At 53.8% G+C, this 16,720-nt stretch overlaps 1 protein-coding gene across 1 annotated transcript in view; it reads left to right on the plus strand.

Annotated features, from left to right (window-relative positions):
• The first annotated feature begins 1,123 nt into the window (after window positions 1–1,123).
• The window catches only part of Mcf2l (MCF.2 cell line derived transforming sequence like), a 93,929-nt gene continuing 78,332 nt past the window's right edge, over window positions 1,124–16,720 (plus strand). Inside the window, exon 1 of the mRNA XM_063247056.1 lies at window positions 1,124–1,280. Within this exon, the coding sequence (XP_063103126.1) occupies window positions 1,124–1,280 (157 nt within the window). The remainder of the gene's footprint in view (window positions 1,281–16,720) is intronic.

The following is a 16,720-nucleotide window of genomic DNA, read 5'->3' on the forward strand; positions in this document are numbered from 1 at the left end:
CTTGCTGCCCTGCACCCCTCCCATGCATGCTTGTGGCTTCCCAGGCACCTGTGCTGCGTTCCCTGGTGCTGGGTAGGCGCCCAGGGCCAGTGGGTCTGGCAGTAGAGCCAGGTCCCGACCAGCAGGCCTCATCCGGACTGCAGGCTCTCTGCTTCCTCCGGGCTGACAGGGAGCGGAGGCCAGGCCAGCAGCTGGCACTGTCCAGTCTTGGACCCAGCGCAGTTGTCCAGTCTGGGGCCCAGTTTCGAAGGGACCAGGGCGCCAGCTGCCAAGCCAGGGCCATGCAGAGTCCTCTGTGAGGCCCAGCTAGGGTTTCAGACTTAGGGCATTTGTCTTTATTTTTTATTTTCTTGTGGCACTGAGGGTTGAACCCAGGGCCTTTGTGCTAAACTCCAGCCCCAGCCCACCTTTATTTGGAGGCAGGGTCTTGCTTAGGCCCTAAGTTGCCCAGGTTGGATTCAGATTTGCATCCTCCTGCCTCAGCTTCCTAGGGCTGGAGTCCAAGCTGTGTGGCTACATGTGTGTGCATGGCCAAGCCAGGAGCTACGATTAGCGTCAAAGGGTCCCAGATGGCACCCACTTGCAATATAGCCACCGTTTTCTTTTTAAATTCAAGATTTCATCCAAAAAATCACCGCCTGTGATGTTTGCTGGGCCGCACCAGAGGAATAATGCTCTCTCAGTTTGATCTGGAGCCGGGAGCACGTTCTCCCCTCGAGGCTTAAAGCTATCAACAATCTGAATAAGCCGAATGGGCCGGTCTTGAAGGTTCGCCAGGTCGGGAAATTGGACACCACAGACTTCCGTGTCCTTGAGGCAGGAGCCCAAATGTCAAGGAGAAAGCCCAGGTCACCCTCCATTTTCTTACGCATCAGAGACAAGTGCTGCGTTTTGCTTGCGAAACCTTTCGCTCTATTTCAGTACTGAACAAGGCAGCAGCTCATTCACCGAGCGTCCACACAGCAGAAGTTCACGGCGGAGAGTGAGGCCAGCACTCTAACCACTTCAGAATCAACGCAAGTGTGATTTCAGCTTAGGGGTTGAGGTCTCTGTTCAGAGAAACAGTTCATGGCCGAGGAAACGAGCACAGTCTCCTGTCCTTCAGAATCTGCTCCCGCAGCCCATGTGTGACTGCTGGAGCCGCCTCGTGGGCCGGAACCATGGACGCAGCAACAGCTCGTCCCCACCTCGGTCTGATGAGGCCCAGAAGGAGGAGACTGACCATCAGATTGACGTTTCTGACGCCATCCAGCTTGTTCCAGAGGAGGCCGCTGCCCTAGGTAGGTGCTTGCTGCCGCCCACTTTCCAGCCTCACTGTCCTTGCGCCGCAGCCTCGCTCTCAGCCCCTGCACCATCGAGGTTGGTGTGGATCAGGCCGGTGTCCAGTCTGGGATGGCCTGGCTCCTTCCTGTGCACTTCTGAGCGCACAGGGACTCGAGCCTTACCTGCCCCTTGGCCGTCTAAGCCAGTGTCTGGCGCAGTCGGCTCACAGGGAGTGTGACGGGTGGGTCCGTGGTTTGGACATGGCTGTCCACCTGAGCTGGGCATAGTGCTGTCCTGGGAGACAAAGAGGAGGCTCTCACACCTCGGCTAGGTGGGCTCTGCCTGGAAGCCAGAGTGAGGCCTGCACAGTCGCTGCTGGAATGGGCACTGCTCCTCCCCTGTCCCTTCTGCTAGCCCTGCCCACTCAACACCCAAGACAAAGCTTCCAGGACACAAAGCAGATGCCTCCTCACAGAGGGGAGATGTGACCTTGCAAGTGAGCTGTGGTCCAGTCCTACGGGACCATGCTGTGCTTCTGGTTAAAAGTGAGGTTCTAAGAGAGGCAGGACCTGGCCTTTGAGCTGCCTGCAGCTTCTCCTGACCAACCCCACCTCCACATTGGCTGGCAATGTTGGGTTTGTTCTAGCCTGCAGGACTGGTAGATAGAGGCTGGCTCTGAGGCTTCCAATGGATCCATGCTAAGCCGGGCTTTTGTCTTGGCTGGAGCAAGAACCTCCTTATGTTGAGCTCATACAGATGCTTGGCCTGGCCACTATGACCTGGTTCTGCGGGCCTCCCAAAGGCCCTGGACCTGGGGACTGTCGATGTCCGCTCCCGGCCGGCAGGAAGGACACATGACAAAGTCTGGTAGTGGACAACCTTTTCTTTTTATTTTCCTTCTCCGTACAGCCTGCCCTGGGTTCTCCCAGCTGAAGCCTCCTCTGGTCCGCTCCCCGCGGCTCCTTTTGTGCTTCAGTCTGCCCCAAAGCCTCTACCGGTCCGCTCTCCGCGGCTCCTTTTGGGCTTTTACTTCTGGGCTTCTACCTGGCTTCTTCTTCCGCCCAGGGGTGGCACCGGTATATATACGGGTACAGTGTCCAATCATGTTAAAGTAAGCAAGGCAAGCTGATTGGCTAACATCATCAGTTGCCAGGCAGACTATATTGTTGAGCGGGTTGTTTACGCGGTAAGCAGGAAACTAACATATTCGATGGGAGGGGTAATCTACCTCAGGCTTTGCTCTTTACCACAGGCCGCACGTCCGCCGCGCAAGGCGAGCTATCACAGACGCGGCTCCCAACATCTCCCCCTATTTTATTTTTTATGAATGTGCGCATCGTAGCCCTTCCTGGACTGGGTGCAGAGGCTTATGCCCTATGTGTAGGCCCACCGTAGGTCCTTGGCTTAGACCCTGGTTGGCCATGCCATGGTCTGCCAAGGCCCTGAGGCCCTCGTCCTTTTTCTAGGGCCAGGCACAAACTAGACGGAACCTGGATGCACACAAGCTTGCACTCATTTCCTCTCCGTAAAGAAATCCCCTCGGAGAGAAATTTAGACCTGGGCAGCATCTAACAGTCCAGCGGCTTACGTGCAGGATGGGGTAGGGCCTGGCTTAGGTCGAGTCGTGCTGGGGAGGCACGCTCTTACCTGTCATTGACTCACCTACCCTGCTGTGTATTGTCACCTTATGGAGGAGAATGAGGGATGCCCGCCATATCTAGACTCGGTCGTGGGCCAATTGAGCAAGCCATGCATATGCCTGAGGATCTTCTTGTCCATTTCGGGCTACCGCTATTTCTATTCATCTTATTGGTTGGTCTGTGATGGATCTCCAGTAGGGCAGGTCTGATCTTCAGTCGAGGGCTTTGTTGCCCGTGTCAGTCTCTCCAGTATCCACAGTGGTTCTCGTCCCGGTTCCTGTGGGAAAACACAAACCGCGCCTCGGTTCCAGCTGACCACTGGATCCGGGCCCATCCATTGTCCTGTCAGGACATCTTTCCACTTCACCCACCCTTTATGGTTGGGGGAAGGGTTGCAGTGCTCCACAGCTGGGGAGCGATTATCATTATTTAAATTTAAAAAATTGTGTGTGAATAGTGCCATGGATAATCGTGCCTTTGGGGCCAGGCCTTGGCCTACTCCCCCTTTTTGTTTTTGTATTTTTTATTTTTTATTTTTATCTTTTTCGGTTTTTTTTTTTTTTTTTTTTTTTTTTTTTTATTGGTACCAGGGATCGAACTGGCGATTGCCTGCTTACAAGGCAGGCGCTTATGCCACTGAGCTAAATCCCCAACCCCCATTTCCTCGACCGGCGTTTTTCTCAGCCTGCTCGGCAGAGAACTCTGCGTACCAGGCTCGCCAATCCAGGTAACTGCCCGAGGGCAGACACGCCTTTGCCAGCTGAATCCAGTCCGCGGGGGTGAGGGGCCCAGAAGACAGATTCTCCAGCATGGCAATGGTGTAAGGCGCAGTCGGCCCAAAGGTTGTAACTGCATTTTTAAGTTCTCTAATCTGCTTTATCTCAAAAGGCTCCCATACATTGCGTCCCTGGCCCATAGCTACTTGTACAGGAAATATCCCGTAGGGGCCACTATCTATCCCAGGTGGATGTACCTCATGAGACAAGCGTCCCCCCTGCCAAAGCCGCCTGTAAAAATACCGACCCGCCGGCGGCGGAGCATAAGACAGCGGCCGTGATTGGGTGGAAAATGGGGGCCCGTGCATCACTTCCTGTTCTGGCGAAAGGGGAGAGAGCTCCCAGGCGGCCGCCTCGTGGCGAGGAATCGCCTCCGGAAACGGCCCCCAAGGTGGGGCGGAAGGCTTCGCCTCCCTCTCGCGCCGGGGAGCGCTCAGGAGCTCTCTACTCCTCCGCAGACCAGGTTGAGCAGAGCGCAATTCGCGGGGCAACGCTGGAAAAGAACCCTGCGACTCCTTATTGAGCGACTTAGGCTCCTGACAGCTGGTCTCTTTGGCCTCCTTGCCATTCAACTTTCCCTCGTCCTCGGAGTCAGACGACTCCGAGGCTAGAGCCCCGTCCTCCTCCTTAGCATCCTTGTTCCCCTTGACGGACCCCTCTCGGGAGCTCCCTGACTGGGCCTGCTCAGATACCCTGCGTACTTTTGTAAGCTCTTGAGAGCTTTCTCCACAACCACCCTCGCTCTTAGTGTTGCTACCTAACATGTTTCCCATCTTTTAATATGTTACTCACCGCGTGAGGCCCAAGGAATCCGCCACTTACGCGTGAGCCTGAGGGGAGTCTAAAAGCCCTGTAGGTGCGCGCCACCCAGAGCCCAGGCTTATCCCCAACTCACCTGTCTCGCAGCTCTGTACTGGAGCGTTGTCCACTTCCACGTCTCGGGGGTGATCAGTCCCCGGGCGGGCCTCCAAAATGTTGATGTCCGCTCCCGGCCGGCAGGAAGGACACACGACAAAGTCTGGTAGTGGACAACCTTTTCTTTTTATTTTCCTTCTCCGTACAGCCTGCCCTGGGTTCTCCCAGCTGAAGCCTCCTCTGGTCCGCTCCCCGCGGCTCCTTTTGTGCTTCAGTCTGCCCCAAAGCCTCTACCGGTCCGCTCTCCGCGGCTCCTTTTGGGCTTTTACTTCTGGGCTTCTACCTGGCTTCTTCTTCCGCCCAGGGGTGGCACCGGTATATATACGGGTACAGTGTCCAATCATGTTAAAGTAAGCAAGGCAAGCTGATTGGCTAACATCATCAGTTGCCAGGCAGACTATATTGTTGAGCGGGTTTGTTTACGCGGTAAGCAGGAAACTAACATATTCGATGGGAGGGGTAATCTACCTCAGGCTTTGCTCTTTACCACAGGCCGCACGTCCGCCGCGCAAGGCGAGCTATCACAGACGCGGCTCCCAACAGGGGACATGGGGTCCCGTGGCTGGGCTGAAGGTACGTCTGCTTGGAGGCTTGATTTCCAAGACCTGATTTCTGACCCTCCCCACCTGTGGCTGTCTTGGAGTGCTGGCATCTGACCAAGATGGCCTTTTGGGTGCTGCCTTTACCATGCTCCCCGAGGAGCGAGGGGATAGGGCAGTGAGAGCCCACTGCCTGGAGGTCAGCTGCGTGGATGGGACACTTTGAGACACTTTGGGACAGGAAACTCTGGAACCAGTGGTGGGGGCTGCTGTCAGTGGACACAAGTGCATGGCACCCTTGACCTCTGTGGCCAGACAGAGCTCATCTGGTCGTTTGGTCTGGCTGAGCTTTGCTGCAATGGAATGCCTTGACCTTGGTACTGTTCGGTACTGGTTGGTATCGGTGCTGATTGGTGCTGATCAGGCTGGTCAGGACTGAGTTGGGACCAGATGGGACCTGTAAGTGCTGGTCAGGATTGGTCAAGGATGATGGACACCATTCAAGGTCAGTGGGCACCAGTCAGGACTGGTCAGTGCTGGTCAGGGAAAGTTAGGATAATTTGGTGCTGGTTGGGTGGTCTGGATTGGCTGGGATCACTTGGGACTGGTCAGCTCTGGTCAGTGTCAGTTGGTGCTGATCAGGACTGCTCAAGGCTTCTCAAATCTGGATGGTACTGATTGGGACCAGTCAGGTCCTGGTCATGACTGCTTAGCACTAGTTGAAGCTGGTTGGGACTGGTCAGGACCTGTTGGGATCAGTTGTTACCAGTCAGAACCAGTCAGAACTGGTGGGAAGCTTTCAGGAGCACTGGGCTGCGGTGCTCAGGATGGGCTGGGACCAGTTGGTAGTGGTTGGAACTGATTTGGACTGGTCGGAGCTGGTTGCCCTGCTTCACACTGCGGGGAGCTCACAGGCACAATTTGAAAAGGGCTCAGGAAATAGCAGTCAGTTTTGGACAGAGAACTTGATCATGACCTCAGTGTTCTGGATCAGTTGCCTCCACTTGCTCTCTGTCCCGTCCCCCCCCCCCTTCCCCCCAGTCTCACTTATTGATTTAAGACGCATGGAAACTGCGAGGTTACCAGGCTCAGCAGGGCTGTTTCCATGCACGCACTCACCAGGCCTCCCGGCTCCTGACCCCGTCCGCCACCCTGTCAACCTCCCTTCTAACTTCAGGTCATCTTTCTCTTCTTCCCAGTTTCCACGCACGAGAGAAAACGTGTGATAGGTGCTGTTTCGGGCTTATGTTACTCACTTCTCCAGTTCCCTGCATTTTCCTGCAAATGCTCGGATTCTGCTCTTCTTTCTAGCAGAATAATGCTCTGCTTCCTTATCTACCGAGGGCATCCTGGGTACTGCAATGCCCAGAAGAAAGCGCAGGTCAGGCTCCATCCTAGGTGTGAGGCACCTTGGCACGCCCCTCCCCGAGGTTCTGCTGATTTACAGTCCCTCAAACAGCGAGCCAGGACTCCTTTCCCCACACCCTCACCAGCAGGGATTTGTTTTGTTTTGCTTTCTGAAAACAGCTTGTCTGAGTGGGTGAAAGAGAACTTCGGTGAATCAGGTCTCCAGGCAATGCACAAACCCGCCAAGTCACCCTTTGTGATGAGCAGAAGTTGTGGGTACAGGTGCCAGCTAGGCCACATCGTGGATGCCCTGCTGTCTAGAGAGCTTGAAGGTCGCCATGGGGACAGAGGTAGCGGCCCCTCCCCACTCCCTCCCCCACTGCCAGGAGGAGCTCAGGTGCTGGTCTGGGGTCACTCCCCAGGTCCCCAGCTGATTCTCTCTTCTCCCTAGCTTGCAGGGCCCCCTGGTCCAAGGTCCTGGAGACCCTGGCTGCTGACCAATCAAAGTCCATCCAGCATCCTCCAGTCTGCACACAGCTCCGTGCAGACACTCTGCTCCGTACCTGTTTCTTCCTGTGTCTGTAGAAGACAGGCAGGGCTGGGGCCCTCCTGGGCACCTCCTCAAGGCCAGTGCAGTCTCTCCAGGGCAGGCTCAGTGTGTTCCAGAGGCCCAGGGGTGCAGTCAGTGAACCCGTTTGCATCAGGTTAAAGTTTGAAGTCAGTAATAACTTTTATCATGGTAAAGGGTACGTAAGCTTGTCACTTTCACCACTGTTACGTATTCAGTGCATTCCCATGGCTGTGTGGCCCTCACCATCCTTGTCGGAGGGACTCTCTCTCCTGGTCTGAAGCTGGCCCCGGGGAGCCCCGGCCCCAAGCCCTTGCCTGGCCCTGGTATTCCATTCCCACTAAACTCCAGGAAGGTGTGTGTCCAGGACGCCAGGAAGCTCAGCAATAGCTACCAGCCCCTGGACACTGTGCAGGGCCACCCTGTAGCGCAGGCTGGGGGCAGGGGACAGGGAAGGAGACTGAGAGCCACTAACCTCAAGGGCTTTCCTGTGAGCGGGCTCCCCCTCAGCCGAGAGCCCTGGCTGAGTATGTGTGAGAGCCCAAGGAACCTGCCCAGCACCCTGGCTTCAGCCAGGCCAGGAGACTCTGGGCTCCCGCAGAGACACAGCTGCTGCCACCACCTGGCTGCCTCCGGGAGGGCTCAGGGACAGGAATGGACACGAGCTGCATTTGGGAGATTACGTGGCTCATGTTTACACAGCAAAGGGAGACTCCAGATGCTACTGATGAGAGAGACCCAGCAATATCAGGCCTCGCGGCGGGTCCCCTACTAGGTCCCCCATTGCAAGGACACAGACAATCCAGGTCAAGGGAGTCTTCAGAAGTCCTCTGCAGCAGCACCCCATGAGCTCTGGTACTCCACTGATTACATCCACTGACCCCTCCCACCTGGCCCCTCCCCCTCTTCCCATACGGACCCCTCCCCCAGACCTCCTTTTTTATATTGGTGTTGTGTTCTGTGGACTCAGTTGTTTTACTCTTTCAGTGTAGACACAATTTTATTAACTCAAATTCATGTGTAAGATAAACATCTGTAGGGTAACTCTCAATCTTCAGGCATTTGCTCAATTATATATAAATATATTTTTGAGACAGCCAATTATATATTTTAAAGGAAAATAGTCAGGTAAGAATTTGTAAGTTGTGTATTTGAATGACATTTTCATACCAAAAATATTAGAAAATAGAAATCACTGTTTTGCTTTGAAAAATACTTAGAAATTCTTTGAAATAGCCAAGCATTGTGGTGTATATCTGTCATCACAGCACTCTGGAGGCTGAGGCATGAGGGTTGCTGCAAGTTCAAGGCCAGCTGGGGCTACAAAGTGATTTCAAGGCTGGCCTGAACTGCATAGTGAGACCCGGTCTTAAAAAGATGAATGAGAGAAAGAGAGAGAAAGAGAAGACAGAAAAAGAGGGCCAAGGATCAAACTCAGCGGCATAAACACCTGCCTGGCAAGCACAAGGTCATTCATGAGTTTGATCCCAGGTACAAAAAAAAAAAAAGACAGAAGGAAAGAAAGAAATGCTTTGAACAAATTGCATATAAAATGACTTTAATTATTGATGCATTTGTTTCTCCTGTAAATTCATATTTGTGGTCTTGTTTCTGCAAGTCTGTAACTTGGGCACAGTACATAGATTTTTCGCTTGTGTTCTTAGTATCAGTATTCACTTCACTGGTACCACGTGAGAACTCTGAGTTTCAATTTTTATTTATTAATTTAAGTGGTGAGTGGGACGGATGTGTTTATTATTAACAAGTAATGATTGTTCAAATAAATGCATTTAGGTAGTGTTAGAAAACTGAATAGCATTACTGTCACCATATTTTTTGTCACAATAGCTGATTCAGCTTTTATAACTTAGTTGCAAAGAGTAAACCATTTTGCACTTTTACCTACTTTCCCAAAACAGGTTTTTGATTAGGTATTTTCTTAGGTAGCAAGCAATTTTATTATCCCCACCCCATTTGATCCCTGGGAAAAATAATGACTACAGTTCAGTGGATATGGGGTCTTGTCCATAATTCATCATTCAACAAGTCCTCCAAGAACATTGACTTTTCTTTATTCTAAAGATAATAATACCAAACCAAATAAAACAGAATAAAGTCAACCGAAACAAAACAATGAAAGTAATACAGCTCTTCAAAACAGGCTAATAAGAAAGTAACCATTGTTTATCATAATGGCTCCTGCTAGCTTCAAAATTGCTGCCTGCACCATCAGACGTAGTAAAATAAAACAAAACAGAACACAGTAAAACCAACCAAAACAAAACATTGAATAAAGCAAAACAATAAAATAGAGCAAAACAAAGCAGTGAGAACAATATTGGATTTTAAAAACAAGACAAGAAAATCCCCCATAGATGCTATATTGTTTATTGTTATCATCTAAATAGATGCTCAGACTACTGCCTTTACGCCTGCAAAGTCAATCTAACAATATAAGCATTAAGCTGTCTTTGTACCTCAGTTGCTATTAACTCAGTCTTCGTTCCTCTAAATCAGCTGGTTACTTGGGGTGGGGAGCCTTGGTTCTTCTCATCTTCCAGGCCTGCACTGGCTGGCTCATGGGAAGGACAGTTCTTGTTTCTCACAGTTACCACCAGCTCATGGGAAGGGTAAATAGGGCTTCCTGTTTCTCCTCCCAGCCCATGGCTGCTGCTGGTTTGTGGGAAGGGTGCTTTTTGTTTCAGGTAGATATATTTCAGATGCTGTGCTAAAGTTCTCTGTGTTGAAAAGGCCCATCACTGTGATTCTCCATGTGAGTTCTCCTCCCTCAGACAGCAGGATGTGCTGAATTATGCAGCTTTTGCCTCTGTTTCCCTTCAAGATCTATCAGCAGACACCAGGTCCCTCCCTAACCCTCTCTGTCCATGCACCCTCCCCAGCATCATGGGGATAGTACAGAAACTCCTCTCTGATACTGCTCTGTGTGAATGCTTTTAGGCAAGACAGGCACCAAGTGCTAGCTGTACGTGCGTTGGTGCGTTTGTGACACCTGGCTTGAGTGACAGGCATGGCTTCCTGGTGGATGTGGCCCCGTGCTCAGGCTGTTTGTAACAGATGGCTCCTTCCCCCGTGTTCTCTGAGCCCGTCTGCCTCCTGGACAGTGATCCTCATAGCCACCAGGGAGCATCCAGCCTGGAGTGATCAAATGAACCCCAGGATTCTGGAGTGGAAATCACCTAGCTGCCTTTCCTGGGTGGTGTCCCCACAGGACAGGGTCTTCCCCTCCTTGACAGAGCTGGGCAGCTTCAGTGTGATGCATAAGTGTGACCTGTAAACTTCATCCCATCAATCCCTTTAAGATGTCCCCAAGTTGTTCCCTGTTCCACATGCCAGTGGGCAGAGCCTGGCCGGTGTCCACAGTGTCGCCCATGCTCTCTGAGCCCTTTGTCATGGTCCAAGCCAGCCTCCTCTAGGATCACCTGCTACCTTGGCCACAGGCAAGTCTGTCTCTGCTGGCCTCAGTCCCCAGCTAGGAGAACCAGGGCATGGGGCCAGCTCCAGGTCTGTCGAGGTAGGCTCAGCAGGCCCACCCTGAGGAGGCATGGGGCCAGGGTGGTAGGAAGAGGGCCACGTGGAGGGCTAGGTGGCGGGCAGCCTGCCTACATCACCTCCTCTCCTGCTGGCCAAGCCTACCTTCCCTGCCCCTCAGGGCTGCATTCCTGCCATGCTGCCCATTGCCCAGCCAGGTCCCTTCCTGACGAGAAGGCAGCTTTACCTGGCGAAGTGTAGTGAGCTCACTTCCTTCCTGCTTGGGCTCTGACATGAAGAACACAGGAGACCTGTAGTTTAGGTTTTGACTGACCACAGTCCCAAGAGGCCTTCACATCATCCTGGAGCTTTCTGGAGTGGCCAGTGCTCTGGGTCCAGCTCCCCGAACCCAGCGCATTTTGTCTTTGCATTACACGCACATGTTCTAAGAATGAGGCCAAAATGCCATCACCTTCATAAGACGAGGTGAGAGTCTGGGCTCAGTGCGGCCGCTGGAGTCTCTGTGGGGAGGTCCCCGGGGGCAGAACACTTGATGGGCGGTTCCCCTGGTGTGTGATGGGAAATTCCCTCCTGTCTGGCAAGTGGGCAGAGCTCCCATCTTCCGAGTGTTCTCCATGCACCAGCAGAGGGTGCTGGAGAGCAGCAAACAGACTCCCTTTGAGACTGCGATGCGGGGACTGCAGATCAGGGTGCTGGGGACTCTCCAGAGCACAGGTTGGAAGACCAAAGGCACAAGCTCAGGGCAGCACTGAGGCTGGCAGGGGCATGTGGAGCATGCTCCCAGGGTGCGACGTGAGACTGTGGGTGGTGGTCCTCACTTGGTGGCCCCCTGTGAGCCCAACACACTGGCCAGAGATTGCGGAGCCTCTTGGGTGCTGGCAGGAAGGAGACCACCCCAGGGGCCAGGACCACACTGTCACAGGCCAGATGTGCCATTGCTGTCCAAGAATTCACTTCATTTTCAAGGACAGCTGCACGGAGGCATGTTTTGCACTCCACAGGATGTCTCACTCTGTGTGTGAGATGTTTGGTGGTCCGGGTCCACACACAGGACAGAGCCCTGGTCTCAGTTGTCCAATTTCCCCCCTAGAGAAGCCCCTGGCCGTCAGTCTCCATTCCCAGCTCCGCTGACCCCAGGCCCCTCCCTCTCCATGCCCCAACTTGGGTCCCAAGTAGACAGTGATGCAGTGCCCGTGCGTGGCTGCCTCCCCCTGCTTACTGTGCTGTAGTGTGACAGTGCTCTGTGCTTCTTCACAGCTGTGTAATAGTCCCTTGAGCATACTTAGGAGTGGAACTGTGGATCACACTGTAACTCTGAGCAGAACTTCCTGAGAAACCTCCAGGCTGCTTTCTATCATGACTGTGGGATTTCCATAGCACAGCCTGAGCCCTTGGGCTCCTTATATCCTCTGTCCCCCAACTCAGCAAAGCCACTTGCCTATTGTGATTTTGTGCAACAGTGAATAGCATCCAGGGTCTCTCTGCCAGTGAGTTACATCACCAACCCTTTTATTTGTTTTTATTTGGGGTCAGCTGCTCAGGCTGGCCTCTTTTGATCCTTCTGCCTCAGCCTCCCAAGTAGCTAGGATTACAGGTGTGCACCACCCCCTGCTCTCTGGGCCTTCTTCATTTCCCTTCTGCACAGGATGTTGAACATAGCTTTGTGTGCTCGTAGGCATTTCTGTATCTCCTTTTTAAAATGATCGGAAGAGATTCATGTGCTCATTTTCTATGGGGATGAACTTCTTTGGCTGTTGTAAGAGTTCTTCTGGGTTTCAAAGACCGATCCCTGTTGGACAGACTTGGGAATGTTTTGCCCTATCCTGTATTCCAGACTGCAGTCAGACAGAAGGGAAGTGAAGCACTCTTACTTAGGACTCACAAACCTCCCACCAGAGGCAATGCTTTGCCTCTCTTGGTGTGGGGCAGGTGTAACAGGAGCAGCAGGGGAAGCAGTCAGGGTGACGCTGCCGTGTGGGTTAAACGTGTCAGGTTCCACTGGTTCCCTGGGCTAAGCCCCACACCCAGCCCTTCTTGGAGCAGTGATCTCCAACCTGGCCTAGGGCAGGGTGGAAGGAAGGGAAGAGGGCGGCAGAGGGAAGAGGGAAGAGGAAGGGTTAGGTTCTAGGAGCTCAGTATCTCCTCTGTGCCCAGCCAGCAGGCCCTATGTCCCTGTGAACAAGCTAGGAGGGACATGGTGAACAGCTGCCTGCCCACACTGGCCAAGCTGGGCCCAGCACTGCTCTCACAGCCAAGGTGTCATCCCCTCAGGGCCTCCATGCCCCTGCGCTCATCCCAAGCCACTGAGGCCACTACTACCATGGTGAGCTTGGTGCAGATGCTGTGTTCCCTGGGTGAGGACGGGGGAGCCTCCACAGGCCCAGGCTGTACCTCGAGGAGCCCTGCTCAGAAGGGATCCAGGGATGCCAGCTGGGATGAAATGGGCTGCCTCCCTCCCAGTGACCCTGGGCAGGGGATGCCTTTTGCTGGTGCTCTGTCTTCCAAAATGTCAGAATCTGAAGACCTCATCCAGCTGTCTGACTGAACTCTCCTCCTGAGCCCAGCTCCTCCCACGGTATCTTGGAGACCCCATCTCTCCCCTTCCACTGAACTGTAGCCCTGTGAACCTCCCGGTAAACCTGGGGTGCAGTGTGAGAGACCAGCTGGGCACCTCCAGAACCCGTGGGATGCTTTATTGTTTTCCCCTATAAACTTTATTTTCTTTCTATTGGTTGTTCCAAATTTTTATTTTTATGAGTACACATTTGCAGTACATGATTACTTTTGTTTATGAGCATGTACTTGCCAAACACAACGACCCATTCCCGAGGGGAAGTGGCACAGACATGAGGCACCCTGAACCTTCCCGCCCCCGCCCCCTCCTGCCCTGAGCTGGGACACTGTGAATGTCATAACTGTCCCAGCTCTGTCCCCAGGCCCAGAGGAAGTCACGCCCCATCCCCTCCCAGAGACTTGGCCAGGAGGAGGGAAGCGGGGTGCCCGGGTCACAGTTTCTCTGAGGTGCAGGGACTCACCGCTCGCCCTGTGTTGTCTCGGAAATTTATTTCCCGGGAGTTTTTCTAATGAGGTGTCCACTCAGGGCTCCTCCACCAGAGGAGTCATGACTCCTGTTAATGATGCTGGATGCTGGGCGTGGTGGGGACTGTATCTGGGAAATAACTAAACATGGATCATGTGCTGAAACATAAACCTGGAATTCCGAAATCTTCAGAAAAAATAGATGACATTCAGATGGACCTAGAGCTAGACAGAGAGTCCTCTGCTCTGGTGCCTGAAGACAGGGAACGTGGATTCACAGCTTCTCAGGTTGGAGGCTGTGTGCAGGGGGTGGGGACCCTGCTGAGTTCCAGAGACTGGCTGCAGGCTAGGAGGAGACATGTGAACCGAGCTGCCCACAAGGTCACAGCTCTATGTGTCCCTCAGACAGAAGTGACCTCACGTCACAGCAGCTTGGAGGAGAAAGCTCAGGTGGCCCAGAGAACATGGACAGAACTGGGCACTGCCCTCCTGAGCCACAGCGAGGACTCTGCACCATGCACATGGCCAGGACCATACAGGGGCCTCCACCTCAAACATTAGCTGCAGGACGTGCCGTGGAAGACAATTTCCTCTTCCCTTCCCTAGGATGCATGTATTCTCTCAGCCAGGCCAGCGTGTCCAGTTCAGACCTCAGGAGAGACCCTCATTCACCCAGCCCAGGAGTGTAGGCTTTTACACTGGCTTTATCAGGAGCCCTGATCACTGGGGAGGACTCAGAGGCCCTTCTGCAGACACTAGTGGCAAGGAGAAGGCCACTGTCCAGTCGGCAGGGCCAGGGCCCAGGGCGTCATGGAGCAGAGGCGGAGGGCTGCACAGCGTTAGGCTCTGGTTGTTTTGTTATTTGGTGGTGGGGATCTGAGTCTGGCAAGTACTCTACCCCTGCGCTATATCCCAGCCTTTTTTGCAGTATTATTTTGAGATAGGAACTCTGAATTGCTCAGGCTGGCCTTGAACTTGCAGTAGACCTGCTTCAGCCTCCCAGGGCTGGGATCGCCAGCGTTCACCACCACATCTGGCTACACATAGACTCTTATTTGAGGATGGAAGGAGGGTGTTCAGGCTTCCCTTCTAGACATCTGTGACTTGGACATCAGATAACATGAGGAGAACCCTAGAAGGCGTGGTGTCGCGTTAGACATTTTCCCCTTTAAAATGTTGTATTTGGCGTTCAGAGGAAATGTCTCCTGTGATGCTGTTCCGGAGTGCAGTGACTGTCCTAAGGTCAGCACTGTCCCTGCAACCCTGCGCACATACACGGTGTTCATGGTAAGCCGTGGGTTGCTGTGGACCCACTGGGCTCTGTCTGATAAGGACACGAGTCTGCAGGGACTCTGCCAGGCTAGCAGCCTGGCTCTGGTCTGCCGGGGAAGTCTGGTGGAGACCTTTTTTACCTTGGCTGCTGCTCATTTCTGCTGGGCCCCACTAGCTGATGCTGGGTTACGGCAGTCCCAGGTCCAGGTGCATCCAGACCCAGGTGGGTCCAGTCCCTATGCATCCAGGACCAAGTGTGTCCACCCCAGGTGCATCCAGTCTGTGTGTATCCAGCCCCAGGTGCACCCAGGCCCCACTGTGTCCTGCTTAGGCTCAGCCTTGGTGCATCTGTACTGAGGCCAGGGTCTGGGGGGGGGGCAGGTGTACTGTGTTTACCGTCTCCCACTTCTTTTATCTGACTGAGCATGGGTCCTATTGAATGGGATGCACCAGGAGATTTCCTTCAGTGTGGCTTGTCCATTGTGTTTTAATCTCACCCACCTTGCCAACACTCCTGGTCCATGTCAGCCCCGGGAGCTCCTGCTGTGCACAGCCATGGAGCCTCTTCTGTGGATCTGCTCTTGGTCTCTCCTTGGGAGGTGACCTGTAAACTGCCTCATGTCCTCACCTACTGGGCAGTGTTCAGACCTGTGGGCCCTCAGCTTAGGGCTCTGTTTGAAGCCTCTCCAAGGGCTGCCTCTGAGAGAAATCAGGCTGAGTAAGAGCCCAAGAAAGGCCCCCAGCCATCAGGTCCTGGAAGGTGTGCTTATTGAGGAGGAGGGACAGTCTCTCAGTGGGTTCCACAGCTAGGACATAAGAAGGGCTCAGCTGGTGGCTGCTGTGTCTCAGCATAGGTGCCCAGCAGCTTCCTATAGGGGACATAGTGTTTGTGGAGCTGGGGTGAGTGCTGCACTGGCCAGTCGACAGTAGTCAGCAGTGGTGTCTCCAACTCACAGAGTGCTTCAAGCTTCTAGACCCACTCTGGGTCAGGAGCAGTGGGGACTGAGACTTCAGAGACTGCTGTGCATCCAGGCAGGCAGGAAGGAGAATCTGTGATCCTCCCTTCCCTCTCTCCTCCTTTCCTGTACCCACCTGACCTGCTGACTGCTGATCATCCATCTGACAGCTGTCCCCTCCTCCACCCTTGTGGAGAACTTCCAGCCCTGTTTCTGCAAACCCTCAGGACACACTTTTGAGAAATACCTTCCACATTTCCTGCCTCTGCTGTCCTGGGCCGAGGGGTCCTTGAGGTCCACAAAGACATTCTTGTAGGCCTCCTCCCCACAGGGCCACCTGAGACCAAGGATGCAGTGCCCTCCTGGAGCCCAGCCCTGGGGAGGCACAGTGACTCTGTTCTGTGTCTCTGCAGATCTCTTGGTGGAGTCACACCCACCCTGCCTGGTGGGAACTGAGTGTCAGCGCGCGGGGCTTGGAGGTGGAGCTGTGTCTTGCAGGAGGCTTGCTTGAAAGCCTGCGTGTTCTCTGTGATGTCTCTTAGAACTCCCGGCTTGCAGCTCCTGTGTGCTATGCACTTCCTGCCATCTGGAGCCCTCATCAAGAACCTCTTGACGTGGGGTGACGTCTGTGCGTCCCTTGTTAAGGCGACATGTCTTCCCAGCTCTCTGTACACATTGCTCTCCGGCTTCCTCTCTGGGAACAGTGTTCTCAGGGTTCCTGTCGGAGAATAGTGCTCTTTGTCCCTATGGTGAGGTGGGGAAGTCACCCGGGGGGGCAGGGACAGTTGTTTTCCAAGGCAGGCGCCGAGAACAACAGAATACGAGGAAGCTGCCCATTGTCTTGCAGTCCAATGCCAGATGTCTTCTCCCTGGTTTTCCCACAGGGAGCATTCCC

This window comes from Cavia porcellus, unplaced genomic scaffold (genome assembly GCF_034190915.1).
Source record: "Cavia porcellus strain 051 isolate PalLab524CR breed Dunkin Hartley unplaced genomic scaffold, mCavPor4.1 scaffold_4, whole genome shotgun sequence".
Lineage (NCBI taxonomy): Eukaryota > Metazoa > Chordata > Mammalia > Rodentia > Caviidae > Cavia > Cavia porcellus.